This window comes from Triturus cristatus, chromosome 2_1 (genome assembly GCF_964204655.1).
Source record: "Triturus cristatus chromosome 2_1, aTriCri1.1, whole genome shotgun sequence".
In the NCBI taxonomy this organism is placed as follows: Eukaryota; Metazoa; Chordata; class Amphibia; order Caudata; family Salamandridae; genus Triturus; species Triturus cristatus.
The window spans coordinates 1,091,657,778-1,091,681,579 of NC_140581.1; the positions used below are offsets into that span (position 1 = coordinate 1,091,657,778).

General features: G+C 43.7%; 1 protein-coding gene across 1 annotated transcript in view; it reads left to right on the plus strand.

Annotated features, from left to right (window-relative positions):
* The window catches only part of LOC146866403 (serum albumin-like), a 315,538-nt gene that overhangs the window by 115,813 nt on the left and 175,923 nt on the right, over positions 1–23,802 (plus strand). Inside the window, exons 6-7 of the mRNA XM_085636473.1 lie at positions 20,518–20,615; positions 22,376–22,505. Of these exons, the coding sequence (XP_085492599.1) occupies positions 20,518–20,615; positions 22,376–22,505 (228 nt within the window). The remainder of the gene's footprint in view (positions 1–20,517; positions 20,616–22,375; positions 22,506–23,802) is intronic.

Here is a 23,802-nt window from a genome sequence, read left to right on the forward strand (position 1 = left end):
GGGTAGTCATTATACCCGAAATGCATTGGGGTTCATCCTTCAGATGTATGCAGGATTGTTTAATCCTTTGAATCTTGGATTTTAGGATTAACTCATGAATACAATGAGTACAATATATTGGTGAATTACCAGGAATACATTTTCAGCTTGAAATCGGTTGGAACTTTGATTTACTTTCACACTTTGAATTGCGATGAACTTGCATGGTATTGGTTGTGCTTAAGGAGGGACACTACCCGCACAGGATAGTGTAACTGCAGCGATTGTTTTCACGTCTTGGTTTAGAGGACGACTCCTCCCAGCTCGCCCACGAACATTTAATATCACCACAGAATTAGTGATAAAATAGGAGTGCGTGGTACATTACCATTTGTTATGTTTAACCCTCATTGAACCTTCTCTAATGCCCCCTTTCTTCCAGATACCTAGGAGACTTACTGCATGTACCGGTCCAGCCACCTGGTTTTAACAAACGTCATTGTCCTGAGTTCTTATTAACGTATAACTTTGATGAATAGATGGTGGACTTATGTTATATTTGATAAACCAATTTAAGGTCCTGTAAAATAAATCAAAGTCTCTGTATGGCAGAAGGTGTGCAAAGAGAAATATTGAACGTATTGCTGCATAGCACTATTTGAGACATAAACCTCCTCATATATCCCTTTGTATTCCAATGGCAAGTGCACTGCTTGAGGTACACAGACAACGACAAATATACAGCAGGTCTCCTAGTCCGTCTCTTTATACCTTGAATACTGTGCTTGATAAACTAGTAACACAGACAACCTATTTTATATTTTGCTGGATATTCTTTTTTTTAGTTGTCACTGTAAGGTGTAATTTTGCCTCATCATAAATGCTGAGGCCGAAATTGATCAAACCTTTGCTTTGTCCTTCAAGAAACGCGACGCAAGGGAAATGCAAAGGCTTCAGTAGTATTTACAAAATCACACAAGGGGTGATTTGTGCTGCCTTGCATGGCTTTGTAAAGAAATGTAATGCAACGTAGTGACTTGTGCTGCTTTAAGTTATATTTTAAGACAGGATGTGTTTCATGTGTGGAGCATGGGTGTTCTAATGCACCACCCATGGAATTTAGCACATTCCAAGATTTACTAAAGCTAGTAAATGTAAACATGGGCATGTGCTGAAATGTAACGCCTTCCCCAGTTATTTTTTCTTTTCATGTGTGCTGCATTCTGCAGCATGCATAGAAAGAGGGAATGCCTCTAAGGGTCATTTATGTGCAGGAAGGTGTACCTTCCTGCGCAAAAGCAATCCTGCCCATAACGCAGGCTTCCTTGTTCTCTGCTGCCGGGGTGCCTGCATAGGCGATAGGCTGCAGACAGTGCACCAGCCCAAGGACGAGGCAATAATGCTCTATTTCTTTGTAAATTTTCTGAGCATTTCTGTTCTCTCCTTTCATGTAATGCAGTACAGCAGCTTTGCTTGCTGCCCTGCATTGCGTGAAAGATTAGTAGATATGTCCCTGAATTCTTTTGCTAGATGATTAGACACACTATATGCTGGCATCATGCTCTGAGCTGCTTCCTGCACAAACAGCGATCAAAACCCCTATATTGTGGTAATTTTTAAGTTGACAAGTTCAGACTTCCTTTTAGCTTGTGGGTAGTGGGGAAGATTACGTCCAATATCCTAGGGCCCCATGAAACAGGGTACCGAATGCTTATTCATTTAGAACGAGACTTCTTTGGCTCCATTGATGAAAAACTTCCTCCAACGGACCGATAGAGTAGGGGCTATTGAAGGAAGCATATTACATGTGTCGCATCCCAGTGCTTTGAAAGTGCCACAGTGTGGCGCAGCCAAAGGGCTTGGCGTGCCGCACTGCAGCACTTTCTTGTAAATGAGGCCCAATAAAAAAGAGTTACCCCTGGGAGTAGTAGTAAATATACTCATGAGTAAATGTACATGTTGAGAATAGTACCCATTGTATTTAACATTAGAATACTGGAATGTTGATAGCATGATTGACAAAATAGAGTGGTTCAGGGGTAATAAAGGCTGGTATAGACCTTCAGCTTCAGCATTTCAAGGCTCATTGTTTTGTTTTTTCACTTTTAAGATAGAACATTCTACCCCAAGTAGCTGGAATGTTCTAATACAATTATAGGTTTTCTGCCTCATGCTGTAATAGTTGCTAACAGCCCTCTCTCTCATTACAGAAACTTTTACAACTGTTTTAGCCTTCAGTGCCAGGCTATAATGCTATACTATTTCTTAACATTTCCCCCCCTGTAATTTTTTGTGGCCTCAACAAAATTTTGCAACTTGAAATGTTTTGCTATTTGTTCAGTGTTTTAAATTTGAAAGTCTCCGCCACGCTCTCCTTTTTCTTCTTTTCCTCTGATTTTCACGTATTTATTGAATTTCACATCAGGGTTTTATATAAAAGATATTTGATATACCTCAAACCTAACTAAACACTTTACCATGGCATGTCATGGTTTGGATTTGGCGGATAAGGAACATTGGCCAAAAAGCAAGAGATGTCTACTCTGCCCTATTTAGAGTGTATAGAGGTCCCTTATACTCTAAATAGGCAGAATGGAATGTGCAAAACCTTTTGACAGATTTTTCACCTATAACAAAGTGTAAATCAGGCTGTTTTATTGTTGCCCATTCACCTCTAACAAGTGGTATTGTCCATACAGTGGAATGGTGTGCAAGGTCTGGTTGAAACCAGATTACAGATTTAAAGGATCGACCATATATTAGAGATAGCACACTGAACATTTTTTAGTTCACCTTCTCATTACTAATATGAACAGCATTATTTGATTTAGTCCAGGATTGGAATACTGGGCCTTATCACAACTCTGCAGTGTGAAAGGGAGTCCTTATCCATTTGAAAACAAATTGTTCTGTCTGCAGCACGTCGTCTAGACAGATAATAAAATGTATTATGTCAGTTTAACTATCCTGTGTGGGTAGTGTCCCTCCTTAAGCACAACCAATAACATGCGAGTTCATCGCAATTCAAAGTGTGAAAGTAAATCAAAGTCGATTTCAAACTGAAAATGTATTCCTGGTAATTAACCAATATATTGTACTCATTATATTCATGAGTTAATCCAAAATCCAAGATTCAAAGGATTAAACAATCCCGCATACATCTGAAGGATGATCCCCAGTGCATTTCGGGTATAACGACTACCCTTCGTCAGGGAGAGTGTTCCTAAAAACATAAAGATAGGAGAGATTCAAGCGGTCTGTTTGATCAAATTAATATTAGCTCATGCATGTGCATTACCCCAGACACGTCGCTCCTGTGTGTTAATGAAGTTATGGACGCAATAAAAGTTGAATAAATAATAATGTGTATGATTAACCAATGGACGATTGCCCAAACCGGTTATGTCAAAGTGAGTTTATACAAGTTTATGCAAACTTTAAGATTGAGACATTTTTTTGACAATGTTGTGGCAGAACCTTTAGAGAAGATGGACAACACCCTTGCGGGTTTAAAAACGAAAAACACATACATGGCTCCAGTTAGCCATAAAGTGTTGGATACCAATGAAACACTGGTCAAACGTGATTTACAACACATTTTTAAACATCATAATATCAACCAATCTAACCTGACTGTGAAAGACAAGGCCTTATTAAGACACTTGGCTGAGAGTGATAACCCAAACATCAGATTTGTCAATGCAGACAAAGGTGAAGCATTAACCATAATGGACACTACACATTATAACCGCAAACCTGATGAACATGTACAGGATACTACAACCTATTCTAAAGTGGAGTTCAATCCCACTGCACAATTTCAATCAGTTCTTCAAAACATCCTCGATAAAGCAGTCCGTGACGGCACTATTGGTGATAAAGAACGAAAATTTCTCACACAAGAATTTCCAGTATGTCCTACAATCAGGATGTTACCTAAGATTCATAAAAATCTTTTAGACCCTCCAATGAGACTTATTGTCTCCACCCAAGGTTCCATCCATGAACCGGTGGGTAAATATCTAGATAAACATCTACAGCCGCTAGTATAACAAATGTCCACATACATCAGAGACACCACCGACTTTTTGAAAGAAATTCAAAACATCTCAACAGAGTGAAATGAAGATATGTTTTTGTACTATTGATGTAACGGCTTTATACACTTCAATACCACACAATCTTGGCATAGAAGCGATTGAATTATTTTTACTACAATCGGAATTGGAACAGGATTTCAAAGTCTTTCTACTGGAACTACTTCATTTCACTTTATACCACAGGTTTTTTTTCCCACAATAATCAATTTTTTATACAACTCAATGGTACATCCATGGGAAATTGCGCAGCCCCCAGCTCCGCGAATCTTTTCATGCACAAATTCGAATTAGACAATATCATCAACAATGAAATATGGAAGACTCATATGGTATTATTTCTCCGTTACATTGATGACATTTTTCTCATTTGGAGCGGTCCCAAACATGTTCTAACCAATGCCATTGACCAACTCAATAAAGTTGATGAAAGACTCAAATTCACATACAACATCCATGAGTCTCAAATTAATTACCTGGACGTTCTGGTGTACATCAAAGACAACAATATAGAAACTACCCTATACAGAAAGGATACAGACAGGAACAACCTGTTGCACTTCACCAGTTTCCATCAACCAGCACTTAAGACACACCTACCATATTCCCAACTTCTCAGGATCAAAAGAATCATTTCAGAACCTGAACAACTCTCACATAACATATCAGTGATGGAGCATTGGTTTCTCAATCGAGAATATCCCCAAGAAATCATCACCAAAGCAACAAATCGAGTATCATTAACATCAAGATCTCAGCTTCTGATCACTGAAAACCACGCCAAAACAACATCTAGAGCAGTTATGGTCACCAAGTTTTCAACTGAAAGTTTTAACTTCAAAAGAATTATCTTGAAACATTGGCCCATGCTACAGGTTGAACCAGATTTTAAGAACATTTTCTCTGACGGACCATTGTTTGCCTATGAGAGGAGTAAGAATCTAATGGAATTACTTAAACCGCGTACAAAGTATGATCTAAACACGATATACAAAGCCACTATGCCTTGCCACAATTGTGGCAATTGTAATAACATCATCAAGGGAAATTACACACAACATCCAACACATGGTCACAACATCAAATTGTATGTAACAGCCACATGTGATTCCAAGAATCTCGTATATATGCTCAAGTGCCCATGTGGCCTGGCATATATAGGCAAAACTGAGAGGAAGATCAAAACCAGACTCAAAGAGCATAAAAGTAATATCCGCAACAAGAACATGAAATCAGCAGTGGCAGCACATTTCATTAACCACAATTACAACATCAGTCAACTAAGATTTCTGATATGCGAAACAGTGCCTATTAAAGAAGGAAGAGACAACCGCAAATTTCTTCTTCAGAGAGAGACTTTTTGGATCAACAGAATGAACTCACTGGTGCCCCACGGACTCAATGACCGCATTGAATTTAGTTGTTTTTTGTAAACAACAACATTGACTTTGTACTGTCCCTTGTTTCATTCAGACTTTTTCTTTCAGACTTGTCTTCAATTATCTATTCCTTATTCAGTTTTTCCAATCAACTTTTCATCCAGTTTATATCTTCATTCAACTTTTATCCTCTAATTCTCATCCATTAGTTCCTATTCTTCACATTTTTTACTCCACGTTTATTTGTTTATACTGTATCATGCCCTGCCTTTACCCGCAACTCATATTCTTATTGTCATTTTACTTTCGCTCATCACACTGCTTTTTTTTGTTTTATTTTACAACTTTACACTTCAGCAGCATTATACATACATACTTTCCCTTCTTAATATGGCCTCTACTCTTTCGAACTGTCCTGATACCCCCTTTTTCACTCTTTTAATTCCTATTTTTCACATTTTTCACTTCTCGTTTATTCGTCCATACGGTATTATTCCCTGTTTTTACCCGCAACTTATACTCTTATTGTTACTTTTTCATTAGCCTTCTATTGTTTTACCTTCACACATTACACCGTTTTTCTGGTTTTATTTCACAACTTCACACTTCAGCGGATTGGCTTTTCGGCAGCTTCTTGTAACGTGGTGGCAATTTTTCAATGCATTTTGTTTCACTTCCGATTCACAATTTGTTTTTCGCTACATTCACCAACAGCTTTTTAATGTTGCGACCATCTTTAATATATTTCACCTTCGAGTCATTATCTGTCCTTGGTCACATTTACTGACCATATTTACCTGTTCTTTAATTTAGTAAACAGTTCTTTCTTTTTTTGAAGTGAGTTAACGTTATTTACACAATCGGCCACATCGTGTGTTACTTTCCGTTTTGTTTTTCCCACATTATGCACCATAACAACAATACTGATCTGTTATCTCTAAGGGTGTTTTGACACGACCGGTTTGGGCTATCGTCCATTGGTTGATCATACACATTATTATTTATTCAACTTTTATCGGGTCCATAACTTCATTAACACACAGGAGCGACGTGTCTGGGATAATGCACATGCATGAGCTTATATTAGTTTGATCAAACAGGCCGCTTGAATCTCTCCTATCTTTATGTTTTTAGGAACACTCTCCCTGACGAAGGGTAGTCATTATACCCGAAATGCATTGGGGTTCATCCTTCAGATGTATGCAGGATTGTTTAATCCTTTGAATCTTGGATTTTAGGATTAACTCATGAATACAATGAGTACAATATATTGGTGAATTACCAGGAATACATTTTCAGCTTGAAATCGGTTGGAACTTTGATTTACTTTCACACTTTGAATTGCGATGAACTTGCATGGTATTGGTTGTGCTTAAGGAGGGACACTACCCGCACAGGATAGTGTAACTGCAGCGATTGTTTTCACGTCTTGGTTTAGAGGACGACTCCTCCCAGCTCGCCCACGAACATTTAATATCACCACAGAATTAGTGATAAAATAGGAGTGCGTGGTACATTACCATTTGTTATGTTTAACCCTCATTGAACCTTCTCTAATGCCCCCTTTCTTCCAGATACCTAGGAGACTTACTGCATGTACCGGTCCAGCCACCTGGTTTTAACAAACGTCATTGTCCTGAGTTCTTATTAACGTATAACTTTGATGAATAGATGGTGGACTTATGTTATATTTGATAAACCAATTTAAGGTCCTGTAAAATAAATCAAAGTCTCTGTATGGCAGAAGGTGTGCAAAGAGAAATATTGAAAGTATTGCTGCATAGCACTATTTGAGACATAAACCTCCTCATATATCCCTTTGTATTCCAATGGCAAGTGCACTGCTTGAGGTACACAGACAACGACAAATATACAGCAGGTCTCCTAGTCCGTCTCTTTATACCTTGAATACTGTGCTTGATAAACTAGTAACACAGACAACCTATTTTATATTTTGCTGGATATTCTTTTTTTTAGTTGTCACTGTAAGGTGTAATTTTGCCTCATCATAAATGCTGAGGCCGAAATTGATCAAACCTTTGCTTTGTCCTTCAAGAAACGCGACGCAAGGGAAATGCAAAGGCTTCAGTAGTATTTACAAAATCACACAAGGGGTGATTTGTGCTGCCTTGCATGGCTTTGTAAAGAAATGTAATGCAACGTAGTGACTTGTGCTGCTTTAAGTTATATTTTAAGACAGGATGTGTTTCATGTGTGGAGCATGGGTGTTCTAATGCACCACCCATGGAATTTAGCACATTCCAAGATTTACTAAAGCTAATAAATGTAAACATGGGCATGTGCTGAAATGTAACGCCTTCCCCAGTTATTTTTTCTTTTCATGTGTGCTGCATTCTGCAGCATGCATAGAAAGAGGGAATGCCTCTAAGGGTCATTTATGTGCAGGAAGGTGTACCTTCCTGCGCAAAAGCAATCCTGCCCATAACGCAGGCTTCCTTGTTCTCTGCTGCCGGGGTGCCTGCATAGGCGATAGGCTGCAGACAGTGCACCAGCCCAAGGACGAGGCAATAATGCTCTATTTCTTTGTAAATTTTCTGAGCATTTCTGTTCTCTCCTTTCATGTAATGCAGTACAGCAGCTTTGCTTGCTGCCCTGCATTGTGTGAAAGATTAGTAGATATGTCCCTGAATTCTTTTGCTAGATGATTAGACACACTATATGCTGGCATCATGCTCTGAGCTGCTTCCTGCACAAACAGCGATCAAAACCCCTATATTGTGGTAATTTTTAAGTTGACAAGTTCAGACTTCCTTTTAGCTTGTGGGTAGTGGGGAAGATTACGTCCAATATCCTAGGGCCCCATGAAACAGGGTACCGAATGCTTATTCATTTAGAACGAGACTCCTTTGGCTCCATTGATGAAAAACTTCCTCCAACGGACCGATAGAGTAGGGGCTATTGAAGGAAGCATATTACACGACCCATCCTATTTAGGGTGGATGGTATAATGTAGTTTTTCTGTTCATCAGCACACATTGAGAGATAAATTCCTGGGTGTGGGAGTCATTCATTTTTCAAAACCAAAATCCTGCTTTGGGGCTTTATTGATGAAAAATTAAAGAATGGAAAAGGTGTGGTGAATGGCCATGAAAACTGACCTAAGGTATTGTACACTGAAAGGAACCACTGTGACAGCAGTTCCTTTAAAGGTACAGAGATGACCGCTGGGCCAGCAGTCATTTTTAATTCATTTTGTTACACTCTTTTTATTGGGTTTTTCAAAATCGTACACAACAATGTCAAAAACAACACATTAACAATGCTACACTCACAATAAGACCACCCCTTCCGGTGTCCAAAGTCATGAATAATGTATTTTCGGTCAAGAGGAAGGCTGCCTATGTAAGTCATCAATTTACCCCAAATCTTCTTGTGTTTCTCTGGGCAGCCACAGGATTTATATATGGGTTTGTCCGCCAAGGCACAATTTCACATGTCCATTCGTCGACAGGCGGTGGCTGCGTTAATGCCAGTATTTTGCTATGTCCCTTTTGCTATGGCAACTAATGATCTCACATAATGGCTCCCTCCCCATTCGTCCACCAGCCCCAGTAAGATAAACTTCGGTTTGGGTGTTATTGTCCTACTCACATATTGTGATAGTGTGGTTCAAATGTTCCGCCAGTAAATTTACATGTTGGGGTACTTATATATCATGTGATAGAAGGTGCCTATGGGTTGGAGACATCTCAGGCATTGTGGATCTGAGCTGCCCTTCATGTGTTGGATATAGACATTGTTAGACCTGGAATCCTTGGTGTGGTTTCCCCCTAACATTTTGCCTTCAGACCTCCTATTTTTTCTGTCCTTAGGACTTTGCAACCTTTACCACTGCTAACCAGTGTTAAAGTGCTTGTGCTCTCACCTGAGTAGGATGTGTCCTGTTTCTACACAAAGGGCAGCATACCCCTAGTAGCTAGTTTGGAGCCAGGAAGCTAGGGCACCTGTGTAGCACTTCAAAGACATGCCTCTAGAAGTTTCTCCCTTCTTCAAAGGCATAACTGTGTATAAAAAAAGGACCTCAGACACCACCACTTCAGTACACTTCTGGACCTGTGGATACTCTACCAGGAAGAAGGACTGTTGTGCTGCTGAAAGGGCTGCCACTCTGCTGGACTGCTGCTCTGAAGGAACTGCTGCTCTGCTGTACTGACTCGCTGCCTACTGCCCTCTTGCCTGGCTGAGAAGGACTGGACCTGCAGGTCTCTCATACATAACCTAGACTGACTGCAGGGCTGGTTGGTTGGCTTCCTGATCTGTAGCCTCAGTGACATAAAGGGCTTCCAACAAACTTGTATCTGCACCTGGACTGTGCAATCTATCAGTCTACTCAGCCAAGTGGTGTCACCCCTGTCCTAGACCCTTGGACATGGGCTTAAGGTGCTTTGCCAGCCTCTGTGGATCCAGCGGAACTGACACTTCTCCTCTGCTACACAGTTCAACCCTGAGCAGCTTCAGAACCACTGCTACGTGACACATTCTCGGGGCAGGCCCTCACATCTATCATTAATAGCAAGCCCACATGATGACAATGGACTCCTCATTGCAGCATTGAAGCTCCTTGGGACCGATGCATCGCCCCAACTGCACAACACATCCCTGACTCTGGACTTCAGATCACGAACTCCGTCTGCAGGACCTCAGCATCAGAACCAACGCATCTCCTTGGCTGTGCAACGCATTTTTGACACAGATCAGTGCAACACTGCAACCAAACTAGAATTTAAGGTACCCTGTTCAGTGGGCCTTACTGGGTCCCTCCAGCCAGCCTGCACTCCATCGCAGTCAACCTGAACTCGTGACTTTGTCCCATTCCAGTGCGACCAGATGTCACCAATTGGTGCTTTGAGCCTTTTAGAACTATTTTCCATAACATTGTTAAAATTGCCATATCTCTGGTTCTACTAATTGGATTTTTGTTGTTTTGGTCTTATTTTATTTATTAACTTAAGCTGTGTGGTGTTTTCACTGTTTTACGTTTGAAGTGTTGCACAGATACTTTATGCCTTGCCTTCAAGTTAAGCCTGACTGCTTTGTGCCAGGCTACCAGGGGGTTGAGCACAGATTAAATTCGGGTTTGCATTTGCATTATCCTGACTAGGATTGTGATTGCTGCTTCACCAGGGCTCACATCTCAGTCAAGCAGTAACCCAATTTTTAACAGACATGATTCACATATTTGAGTTTAATTAGCTGCAATTTAGTGGGTATCTCTAGCACTCTGGAAAACATCCTGACCTCCACCCAGTCCTCCTCCTCCAAGGAACCCATAGCCCATTCCCATCTGTCCTGTAGTGTCGCCATCGTGTTGGGTATATTATTTACCAGGGTGCGGTATAATGTGGGCATCACTTTCATGCCCATTTGTGACTCCATGACATGTGTCTCAAGTAGATTACATTGCTGGAGTGTGTGCTGGGTATCCAGGGAATCCTTGAGCACATGGTGCAGTTGTGAATATCGATTAAATTGTGACTTGTGCATTGAGTAAGCGTTGGCTAAGTGCTGAAATGTGAAAATTAAGCTGCCCTCAGACATCCCCAGTTTGGATATGCCAATGTTGTCCATATTATGGATGTCCTTGAGTGCAACTGTGTGCTTAAGCCAGCTCCTGACTTACAGCAGTGTTTCTGATGTGGGGACAGCATGCTACCTGAGCCATAGTAGTGCATGATGCCAACATGTAAAAGATGTTTGTATTGCAGGTGGAAGGGTTCTGGCTGTATTGAAGGTGTAGAGGAGGTTGAACTCATCATGGTTTTCAAGAGCCCAGATTTCTGGAGCTATGGAGGGGCCGTCTCATCCGGCGAAAATAATTCATTGGGACCATGTGGCTAAACCAGTAAAACACCAGTATATCTGCGATCCCCAACCCCCTATCATGTGGGTTCAGAACACATTTGTAGTAAGAGATGCAAGCCTGCCCTGCCTCCCAGAGGAATTTTACGGAGTCCATCTGCAGGGTGCGAAAGAAGGTGGGTGGAATATCGGTCCTGATTTAGATGTTGGTGGTACTGGTCCCACCATTGTTTTTTTGACGGTTTCACCGCCTGCCTACTTGCCGGTCCGCCCGCTAGATTTAGATGTTGGTGGGTCCATGGACAAAAGACCTTCGAAGTCCTGCCAACTCTGCCAGCATTTCCCTCCTGGCTTGACATCATCAGAGCAGCTGTCAGAGGGATTCCAGCCAGGATTTCCACCAGCCTAATTACGAGTGCCTTTCCGTCAGGGAAACAATGGTGGGAAAACTTCCTACTTCAAGTTGGCTGAATCAAAGCAAAATAGGTAATAAAAAAAGTACCTTTTTTGCTGTTTCCAACTTTCATTTCCGTCTTCCGTCCTGGTCCCTCCTTCGCTGCTACAAAATGACCACAACGTCAATCCACTCGGTTGTCGCTAGGATCAAAGTAAGTTATTGTACGCTTGTCTACCACGAATCGTGTGTTAACATTTGCTGTAGCCTCGTGTATGTTTACATTGCTCTTGAAACCTATTTTTTATGTCATGCGTTAGTGTTCATCTTACGACTTATCATGGTAAAGTGTACACATCTGTATTGACACCTAAAAAAAATATGCATTAAGTGTGGGCGGTTGTGAGTGTTGTGCTTGTGGTGCCATTGGGTGTACATTCAATAGTGTGTGTATGCTGTTGGTGTGCAATGCCACATGTAAACAAAGGGCATGACACATTACCTACATTTACATTGTGACACATTCACAGCATATATGTGTAGTAAGATGATGATGAGTAGTATTTACCTGTCTCCACACCACCATGGCCTCACTCCCTCAAGACTCTGCCACCAGGACACCAGGACACTGCCAGGACACTGGGAACATCTAAATTGGCTTGGCGCAAGCCCACCAAAGTGACCGTGATGAAGTACTATTATCCAGCAGAGAAGACCATCGCTGCCAGGGGACAATGTCTATTGCCGCAATATCAAAATCCAGTAGATGGGTAGCCATCGGCTGGATGGAGTATATGGGACCCCCGCTGCAGCGGGACAACAGTAGTCCCACAAAGATCTAAATAAGGCCTAAAGTTTGGGTAGTTCTGTAATGGAAAGAGGAGCCTGAGCAGCACCATCATCTTGAACAGAGCTACCCTGCCAACTATATTCAGCAGGAGCTTGTCCCAGTGAACCATGTCCTTTCATACTTGATTTATTAAAGGGGAAATATTTAGGTCCCATGCCTGTTGTTGAGGGTAATATGCATTCCTAGGTATTTTAAGTGCTTAGTCGTCCATTGTGTGGGAATGTCTAGTTGAGGGTCAGTTAAAGGGATGTATGTGGAATTGGGCCAAATCACAGTGAGGCCAGAGGCATCTGTGTAAATTTCAAACATAGCAGACAGGGGGGAGAGGTTTTGCGGTTGCTGATAAAGAGTAGGAGGTCATCGTCATACACTGACACCCTGACATCGAGTCTGTGGGCCAGTGGAATCCGCTGATCTGAGCATCTCTTCGGATCCACTCAGCCAGGGGCTAAATCAAGAGGGCACATAGGAGCGACGACAGCGGTAACTCTTTCTCATTCCTCGTTCAGTTTTAAAGGTTGGGGAGAGTTCTCTGTTAACTCGTACCCTTGCCCACATTTTCGTACATAGAACTTGGACATAGTGAAGAAAGTGAGGACCAAAGTTCTTAGAATACAGTCGCTGGAACATATATTGCCAGCGGACAGAGTTAAATGCGCTTTCTAAATCAATTTAGATGAGGGCCCTACACTCTGTGGGGTGGGCAGACACAGCAATTGCATTATTCAGGCCTCAGAGGAATGACGGGTGCTACACCCTGGCATAAAGCCATTTTAGTCCATGTGCACCACGTTTTGGATCATCTTTACCAGGTGGCTGGCTAACACCTTGGCCAAAATCTTGGTCTCTATGTTAATAATGGAGATGGGTCTATACGAGTCACACCAGTCATGGAGCTGCTGCGGTTTCCGGATCACTTAGATTGTGGCTCCCTTAAGTCATGTGGGAGTTCCCCCGAGCTCAGAGCATCATTGCACATGTCTAACAGCAGTAGAATCAACTGTGATGCATGCTTTTTGTACATTGCCAGTGGGAAACAATTGGGGCAGGGAGTTTCCCTGGCTGTAAGCATCTGAATGGCCTCCTGTATTTCTTTGGCAGTCAGTGGTTCATCCAGCTCCCTTCTGTCTCCGTCTGAGTGATGGGGAGACAATCAGGTCTTCAATGATCAGGTTACCCCGCTTGCCACAGACACAGGGTGTACCTCATAGAGGTGTCCATAGTAGGCTGCAAATTCCTGCAGCATGTGGCAGGAGGTCATGACTGTGAAGCACATCTCCATGGTCAGGCATGGGACCAGCTAGGCTACTTGTTTCCTGTTCGCTAGCCAGTATAAGTGTTTGCCAGCCTTATCCCCTGATTCCTACAGCTTATACTGTGTTAAAAGGTGTGCTAGGGCTACTGTGTCGAGCAATTTCTGTCTGAGGGCTTGTCTCTTCATCTCTAAGATATTTTGTGTCTGGAATTCCGTAATTCCCTTTCACTTTGTGTATTTTATGATACAGGTCTGCGATGTCCCTGTTTTTGTGCATTTTGGCTGCGGTTTGGTGCAATATTATCTGTCCCTCCCATAGTACTGAGGGAGAATCTACAGTGTCTTTGTTGATGGTGAAGTAATCAGAAATTTGTTGATTGGACGAATTTGTCAAATGTTGGGTCTAGGAGCGACCGGGCACTCAATCTCCACTGCCCTGGTCTTCTGTATCTGGGCTAGATGAGAGTGAGTAGTAGAGGGGCATGGTCGCTCAAAGCCCATGAAAGAACACAAGATTCTGCTAGGGTGGAGGCATATGATGAGGGCATGAAAAAATAATCTATTCGAGAGAAAGAACAATGTGAATGCGAGTAAAAGGTATATTCCTGTGTGGGAGGGCGAAGCAAGTGCCAGCTGTTGACCAGGGCCAGGGACATGGCCCAAGCCACAATGTCTATCTTTACATGCTAAGGGGTTACTGGTGTCCAGCTGGGGGTCCACAACTGAGTTGAAGTCATCGCTTATTAGCATCGGGCCCATGGAGGGCTGCAACAGCACCGCAGTGAGTGCTTGAAGTGTACTTTTCACCAATGTGGGAGGGGGCCATAGATTGATGCTATCGTCAAGTGCATACCCTCCATGTCTCCACTGATAACCACAAAGTGGCCAAGAGCATCTCAGTGAATTGTCGAAACTTGCATCTTGATGCTCTTGTGTAGGAGGATGGTCACCCCAAGGGATGTTAGGGTATAGTCGGCATGATATGCTCTGGTATATCTGCTTCGTTGTAGGGAGGAACAGTTTTTGCATTGTAGGTATGTTTCTTGCAGTAGCACTACAAGTGGGGAGTGGTGCATTAAGTACTGAAATACTGCCCTCCTTTTATCCATATTTTTGAGGCAATTAACATTCAATGTGCGTGCAGTACCCAGCACAGGGACGTCCATCTTGAGGGTTAAGAGAAGATGCGGACTGTTCGGTGCGATGGAGTCATGCAGTGTGTGAAATAAATTTACAAGAACTACTATTAATTAAACAAAATAATATTTCAAATGTAACGATATCCCAACCCCCCTACAATATAAATGCCCCTCCTCCCCATACTTCCATCCCAGAAGCATCCGTCACCCTCCCTCAAGCATCTATTAGATGGGAAATAAGTAACCTATCCCAGGATGCTTGTTTACAGTTCAGGGAAGTCCTAGCTTGGCAATTCGGGCTGGAATGTTCCCATAAGGAACAGGGTCAAAACTGATTTACATATGGCATGGTCTGAACTGGGTTGGCAAAGTGAGCTAAAGAACGATGATGGATTCAACCTAGATCTGTGACTGGGGGTGAGTGTCTGAAAAGTTTCAGCGCTCCGTCCATCATCTCCTTGTGTTCGATTTGTTTGCCCTAAGTTGGCAGGGTATGCCCACACGTGGGTCCCTTACTCACTTTGCCACTGGGTTCAAGCTAGCCTGGCTGACGAGGGATGTTACCCTTAAACCGGTCTCAGGATGCTTGTTTCCAGTCCAGGGAAGTCCTGGCTTGGCAGTTTGGGCTGGACTGTTCCCATAAGGAACAGGGTCAAGACTGATTGGAATATGGCTGGTTCTGAACTGTTATAGCTAAGTGGGCAAAATAACAATGATGGATTCATCCCAGATCTGTGACTGGGGTTGAGTATCTGAAAAGTTTCAGCAATCCGTTCATCATCTCCTTGTGTTCGATTTCTTTGCCCTAAAGTTGGCAGGGTATGCCCAGACATGGGTCCCTTGCTCACTTTGCCACTGGATTCATGCTAGCCTGCCTGACAAGGAGTGTTACCCAAAACCGGTCCCAGGATGCTTGTTTTCAGTCCAGGGAAGTCCTGGCTTGGCAGTTCGGGTTGGACTGATCCCATAAGGAACAGGGTCAAGACTGATTTGCATATGGCTGGCTCTGAACTGGGATTGCAAAGTGAGCTAAAGAACGATGATGGATTCAACCCAGATCTGTGACTGGGGATGAGTGTCTGAAAAGGTTTCATTGCTCCGTCCATCATCTCCTTGTGTTCGATTTGTTTGCCCTAAGTTGGAAGGGTATGCCCAGACATGGGTCCCTTGCTCACTTTGCCACTGGATTCAAGCTAGCCAGGCTGCAGGAGGGTGTTACCCTGAAATCAGTCCCAGGATACTTGATTCGTGTCCAGGGAAGTCCTAGCTTGGCAGTTCGGGCTTGACTGTTCACATAAGGAACAGGGTCAAGACTGATTTGCAAATGGCTGGGTCTGAACTGGGGTGCGCAGTGAGCTAAAGAACGATGTGGATTCAACCTAGATCTCTGACTGGGGGTGAGTGTCTGAGAAATGTAAGTGCTCCATCCATCATCTCCTTCTGTTCAATTGATTCAGTAACCTGAGTCCAATCCTTACCGGCTGACCATACAGAGTTGAGAAAGTGTTGCCAGTCTGGTCATTCTGAGATGTGAGAGGCCTGCTGTAGCTCAGATCCGGGTGATGACGGGGGCAGCTCGGCCTGTGATAAGTCGCTGGGAAGGACTAGGGCCTGATTGGCATCGGCCCTCTTGGAGTAAGAAGCTAACCGAGAGTAAAATCCACGTCATCTCCATCTTGTTGAGCTCGGGTGTCCCATCGGATATTTGGTTTTAACTTAGTTTCCCTGAGGAACATTCGCCCCCCCATGGTGGTTGTGGGTTGTTTGACAGGGAATGCTGCTCCACTGCCCATGTCCAGGCTGCCTTTGGGGTCTCGAAGATAAAAGATCTGAGGTTGTGGATCACTTTAAGACTTCCCCAGAAGAGGAGTATGTATTGCAGTCCACAGGCCCGAGGTGTTGCTTGACCTTCTGGTAGGATCTCTGTTGCTGCTGGACCAAGTGAGCGTAGTCTGGGAAAACCTTTATTCAGTCTGACTGGTATTGGCGGTCCCTCACCCAGCGCACTGCACTGATTATTGTGTCTCTGTAGTTGAAGAACTTGGCAATCAACATTTGTGAGGAAAGGCCAGAGTGGGTCTCCGGAATCTTTCCTCCACTACTAGCAACGCCACGTCTTTATGCCCACATTCACGCAGTAATATGGGCCCGTCCATGCAGAAATCATATAGGGTAGGGTCTTGCTCGACCCACTAGCCCTTGGGGCACCATGAACAGCTAGCGCTCCAGGAGGTGGGGGGTCTTTGTGTTCCCTTCACCAAGGCAAACCTTTTACTTTTGGAAGGGGAGGGGGGAGGAAGGCTCGGGCAAACCCATGGAGTCACAAGGCCCCCTAGGCAACTCATCAGGGCGGCACTCTTTTCCTAGATAATACACGGCAGCCTTCCACTTCAGCAAAAAACGGGGGCGACCCCTCAGGGCTTCAGCAGCTGAGAGAAGCGCTGCAAACGGACCATGGCCCAGACCCCAGTCCCCGGTTCTAGAGCCGCATGACTGGGCCCATCCACTCTGAGAGCATAAGCTGACCCCCTCAAGGCAGGATAGCCAGCCAAGACCCCCTTACCACTGGCGGTCCAGTCATGCATGGGTGGGAAAGCACCCCATCAGGGACCGCCGGCAACTTCGGCCGCCCCACGGCCCCGGATCGGCACTTTGCAACCAGGCGAGGAAGTGCATCAGCCCTATTGGACTTCAAAAGGCACTCCACCACGGCCCCCAGGCTTGGAGGGCCCCTTGTGTGTATTGGTTAGGGCAGCAGGACTAGTCAGCACAAGGATGTGGCTCAATCTGACTCAGTGACTGGATAGCTTATAAACCTGTATTTGCTATTTTGGTTGGCCCGGCCGTGCCAGTCATCTCTAGATTTGATGTATAGAAGTCTGTCTGGATGATGAAAGTGCTATTGATATTATGATATACAAGCCTCACATCCTACCTTGCTCTACAAGGACATTTTAGAGATAGAACTGCCCCGCTCTCTGGCTGACACTGCTCTCACATTGAGCAATTTTCTTGCCCCGGCCCTCTGTCTCACTCAACTACCTGTAATAATTGCATTATATGATCTTGTTTCAAAACTGCACTTGAAGTGTTCAGGGCATGAGAGGGTGGAAAAGATGGGCAACCAGAGGAAATGTGACAGGAGCCTTAGTGGTACTCCTCCATGAAACTCATTCTTCAACATACTTGTGATAACTACATTGAATAGTGTTGGACCTGACATACGTGGCATGGTTTTTCTCCAACTTATGCCTTCAATCATCATGTGTTTGCAAACCATAGGACTCTGCACACTTTACCATTGCTATCCAGTGCTAAAGTGCTTGTGCTCTCTACTTTAATCATAATAACATTGGCTTCCACCAAATTAGCACCTTTAATTTTAGCTGTAAGTCCCTAGTAAAGTGGTACTACCTGTACCCGAGGCCTGGAAATTAAATGCTACTATTCGGCCTGCAGTAGTGGTTGTGCCACCCACTTCAGAAGCCCTTTTAAGCATCTCAGACTTGCCACTGCAGCCTGTGTTTGCAGTTTTAAAAGTGCCATTTGGACATGGCAAAATAAATCTTTTGCCAGGCCTAAACCTTACTTTTTAATACATCTACGTCAACCCTAGAGTAGGCCCTAAGGAACACATAGGGCAGAGTGGAGTGCATTTGAAAAGTTGGATATGTTCTTTTAACTGTTACATGTTCTGATAGTGAAAAACTCCTGAATTTGTTTTTCACTACTGCAAGGCCCATCCCTCCCATAGGTTACCATTGGGCTACCTTATTACATTTAATAAGTGATACATTTCAATTGGGAATAGGTGGGAATGTCACCTTTGGTCTCTACAGAATTGTAATTTACAACCCTCTTTAATGGTAAATATGGATTTTAAGTCTCAATCTGAAAATGGCACTTTTAGGAAGTTGTCCTTTGCTTGTTCCAACCGTTTGGTGCCTGCAGCCTATATCTTGTGTCACATGACGAGGTGTAGTCGCAGTTGGACTTTTGTGCATTGCTCCCAGACAGTGAGACAAATGGGGAATAAGTGTTGGCAGGATGGGCCATCTCTGAATTTTTAGGAGGCGGAGCTATGATCTACTACACTTACACATCACAAAGACTCTGCCTTAGCACACTCACATAGGGTTTCACACTAGTCTTTTGTGCCCCTAGACATGCTGGGGCCAGTGCAGGGAGGCAGAAATTCTAAACATCTCTGTAGGGGTGTCCTCTAGAAGCTTTTCCTACTTCAAAGTGAACACCAGGTATAAATAGTAGACCCTCAGACCCAACTCTTTAGTACACTTCTGAACCTGTGGGAGACTCAGTAGAAGGACTGCTGTGCTGCTGTGCTTCAAGAAGGACTGCCTTGCTGTCATACTACATTGCTGCCCTGCTGCCATGCTGCCCTGCTGCTCTGTTGCCTGTGTAAGAAGGACTAGACCTGCACTGTGAACCCAGGACCCCAGATTGATTCCAAGGGGTAGTTGGCTGGCCTCCGGTTCAGAGGCTTGAGGACAGAGAGGGTCCAACCATTTGACCCCTGCATCTGGTCTCTGCCTGCTGTGAGTCCTAACCCTGCAAGTATTGTCCCCTCCAGTTTTGGGCTCTTGGAAGTGGGGCTAAAGGTGCTCTGTGCGTTTCTAGCAGAACGGACGCTGTATGACGCAAGCCTGATGCAGGCCCACATCGCAGCTCAACAGAATCAGCACTGCATGATGCATCCTCGAATACGGACTGCGCAGCTCCCCATTAGAACCAATGCAGGGTGACAAAGCCTCAATGCAAGCTAGCATTGTAGCACTTTCAGCTCATCTGGTTGCCACTGTGCAACTCATTCTCAACCCAAGCTTCCCATCACTCCTCAGGATGTTATGTTATGTTATGTTATGTTATGTTATGTTATGTTATGTTATCAGAAGCTTGTAAAGCGCACGGTCACCGGAAGGTTTCATGGCGCAGATCATTGAATGTGTCAAGGCGAGACGAGCTATGCCACAGCACTCCACAATCAGGACTTAAGGTACATTTCTCTGCGGGACTAATTTGATCCCTGTTTCTGGCCCGCTCTCAATCGCAGTCAGCCTGAACTTGTGACTTTATCCCATTTTGATGCAACCAGATAAACACAGTTGGCACTCTTTACGCCTAAGCACTATTTTTTACCTAAACCTTTAAAACTGCATACCTTCTGTTCTGCTGATTGGATTTTTGTTTTTTAGGTGACAAATAATTTATTAAATTCGACTCTATTTTTCTAAATTGGTGCAGGTATTTTTTCCTGTTGTGTCTTCACTAAATTATTGTTTGTGTGCTGCATAAATACTTTACACATTACCTCTAAGTTAAGATTAACTGATTTTGTGCCAAGCTACCATAATATTGAGCACAACTCAATTTGGGGTTTGCTTGTGTTTCACTCTGACAAGAATTGTGGTTGGTGCTTAAATAGGGTTTCATCCCCCTCAATCAGTAACCCAATTTCCTACAAATGCTACCTAGGATTTTTGCATACAAAAAAAAAGATTATCTATTGACATAGGTTATTTGTTTACTCGCACAAAACTATAACTAAGTATGTAACACAACTTGCCTCTTTTTCCTGTATTTTAGATGCCAGCCCATGTGACAAGCCTGAGATATGTGAGTGCTGTGCAAAAACACAGCTGCTATATTCTAAATAAATTTGGAGATAGAGCGCTGAAGGCCACGTAAGACTTGCACGTTTACTTGCCAGTTCGATTTTTTTACTTGAAATGTGATGCTGTATATATTAGCGTTACAACAAACAAATGATGGACGGAATGCTGACAATGCATACATTCTCCCCCAGTCAAGAGATCTGGGTTAAATCCATCGTTCTTTTGCCCACTACACCACCCCAGTTTAGACATGGCCATATGCAAATCAGTCTTGACCCTGTGCCTCATGGGAACAGTCCAGCCCGAACTGCCAAGCCATGTCTTCCCTGGACCGGAATCAAGCATCCTAGGACCGGTTTCTGGCTATCAGCCGTCATCAGCCAGGATAGCTTGAGTCCAGTGGCGTAGTGAGCACGGGTCCCACGTCTGGGAATACCCATCCCACTTAGGGCGAAAAGCGTTACAACAAACAAATGATGGACGGAATGCTGACAATGCATACATTCTCCCCCAGTCAAGAGATCTGGGTTAAATCCATCGTTCTTTTGCCCACTACTTTGTTGTAACGCTTTTCGCCCCAAGTGGGATGGGTATGCCCAGACGTGGGTCCCGTGCTCACTACGCCACTGGAGTCAAGCTATCCTGGCTGATGACGGCTGATAGCCAGAAACCGGTCCTAGGATGCATGATTCCGGTCCAGGGAAGACATGGCTTGGCAGTTCGAGCTGGACTGTTCCCATGAGGCACAGGGTCAAGACTGATTTGCATATGGCCATGTCTGAACTGGGGTGGTGTAGTGGGCAAAAGAACGATGGATTTAACCCAGATCTCTTGACTGGGGGAGAATGTCTGCATTGTCAGCATTCCGTCCATCATTTGTTTGTTGTAACGCTTTTCGCCCCAAGTGGGATGGGTATGCCCAGACGTGGGTCCCGTGCTCACTACGCCACTGGAGTCAAGCTATCCTGGCTGATGACGGCTGATAGCCAGAAACCGGTCCTAGGATGCTTGATTCCGGTCCAGGGAAGACATGGCTTGGCAGTTCGGGCTGGACTGTTCCCATGAGGCACAGGGTCAAGACTGATTTGCATATGGCCATGTCTGAACTGGGGTGGTGTAGTGGGCAAAGGAACGATGGATTTAACCCAGATCTCTTGACTGGGGGAGAATGTCTGCATTGTCAGCATTCCGTCCATCATTTGTTTGTTGTAACGCTGTATATATTAGGGCTTAAAGATAAATGCACATCAGTGGCCAACTATGCAAGGAAATGAAATAGACCAACTATGCAAGGAAATTAAATAGACCAAGGAAATGTAAAGCTTGAATTTAAATGTAAAAAAGTGCTGTTTAAAATAGTGTTGTTTAGCAGATTACTGTGCACCCAATTCTGACACTGACTCCCCTTAATTTTCTTGGTAATCTTTCAGACCTTGTGTCAAATGCACAAGTGAATGAATGGAAAAGCCCCCAAAGAACCTCACCCCAAATTGACACTTTTTGAGACACTCCCTCTGCAAACTAAAACGTAGTACAAATGAGCAAGAAAGCACTATACTACCAAATGAGGATGCTGCAGGCAGTTTTAGCCAGGAGTAAAAGCACTGTGTTTGGCATAGGGATTTCATAATGTGGTGGTTCCATCTTTGCAGACAAGATTTATAGTCTTCTCTTCTACATTTCTTCAATTTATAAGCTGCTTAATAAGTACGGATTTTTGGAGATTTTTCCAAACACCCATTTACTGCTTGAATAATTTGTTCAAAACTGTAGGTAATAAAAAAAATCACGTTCCTTGTTAATTCCTTTCAAATGACACTGTTTTACAGGAAATTGATTCAAACATGCCAAAAAATTCCTGCGGCTTCATTTCAAAATATACAAGAAATTGTGCTAGGTATCACTCACCAGCATAAAACCTGCTGTAGCGGAGATATGATGGGATGTATGACCGAGAGGGTAAGTTTAACATCTAAATTCTTAAATATGTTCTAGGATGCTTACTGTTCTCTTTCTTTTTACATCCATCCTCAAACTTAATACTTTTCTAATGAGAGCTGGCAGAGTTGAGAGGACGTTCATACCTACACTAAGTGCATCACCACTGCTACACACAGTGTTAAATGCCAGTAGAAGCCATTTTGCAATGCTTATACTCAGGATGGACTCAAACCCATATATGTAGAAACTCAACATAATGTAAAATATGTCCATATACATGTTATATACACGGCATGTTATATGTTATATGTTGTTAAACTGTGGCTCTAAGACATAACTGGCACATTTATTGGAAGGTGACACAGGTTGCTTAGGGTTTACTGATAGACTATCAATGCCCAAAATATCCCCATACACAAATATTGATGCAAAAATATCGATGTAAAAAAAAAGACATCCTATATTTAAAATTGTAAGTACAAAAATATCGAAACGCAGATATTGATGTAAAAAATATAGATGTACAAAATATCAATTTTGTTATTTAAATAAAACTTCGGGGTCGATTCCGATCCTGTAAAAAGGCCCTACGAATAGTCGTACGGAGCGTTTTCTCCATACGACTCGTACCAGGTAAACTCATTTCACAACCTAGGAAGTACGATTCATACAGAAAGCCCGTACAGCAAAAAAATACCCACGATTCCGACCTGGAAATGCTTGTACGCGACGTCCGTACGTATTTCACCAGCGTTTTCCGGCCCAGCAAGTACGATTCGTACCGACGTCACTCCGTACTGCTCTTTGTTTACGGGAGCCAAACACAACTGGAAAAGCTGAGTCCGACGCGAACCGCTACGCCACGGAGCCCATCGTACGTGTCATCCCGGTCCTCTTGGCCTACGACCTGGTGCACCGCACCTGACGCACACTCCGCAGAAGGTCAGAACAACATGCGTGGGTACAGTGCGTACCACACGTACCCCTACGGCGCCATGACAACAGTGGTACGGACCGTACCCACGCATTAATACGTGGGTACGGTGCATACCCCTACGACCCCATGAGTACTCAGGTATGGACCGTACCCACACATTAATGCGTGGGTAAGGTGCGTACCATACATACCCCTACGGCACCATGACAACAGTGGTACGGACCGTACCCACGCATTAATACGTGGGTATGGTGCGTACCCCTACGGCCCCATGAGTACTCAGGTACGGACCGTACCCACGCATACATGCAAATTTGGATACGAGGCGTACACACGCCAGGAATGTGGGCATAGAGGACTGGCCCAGCATGTTACCTC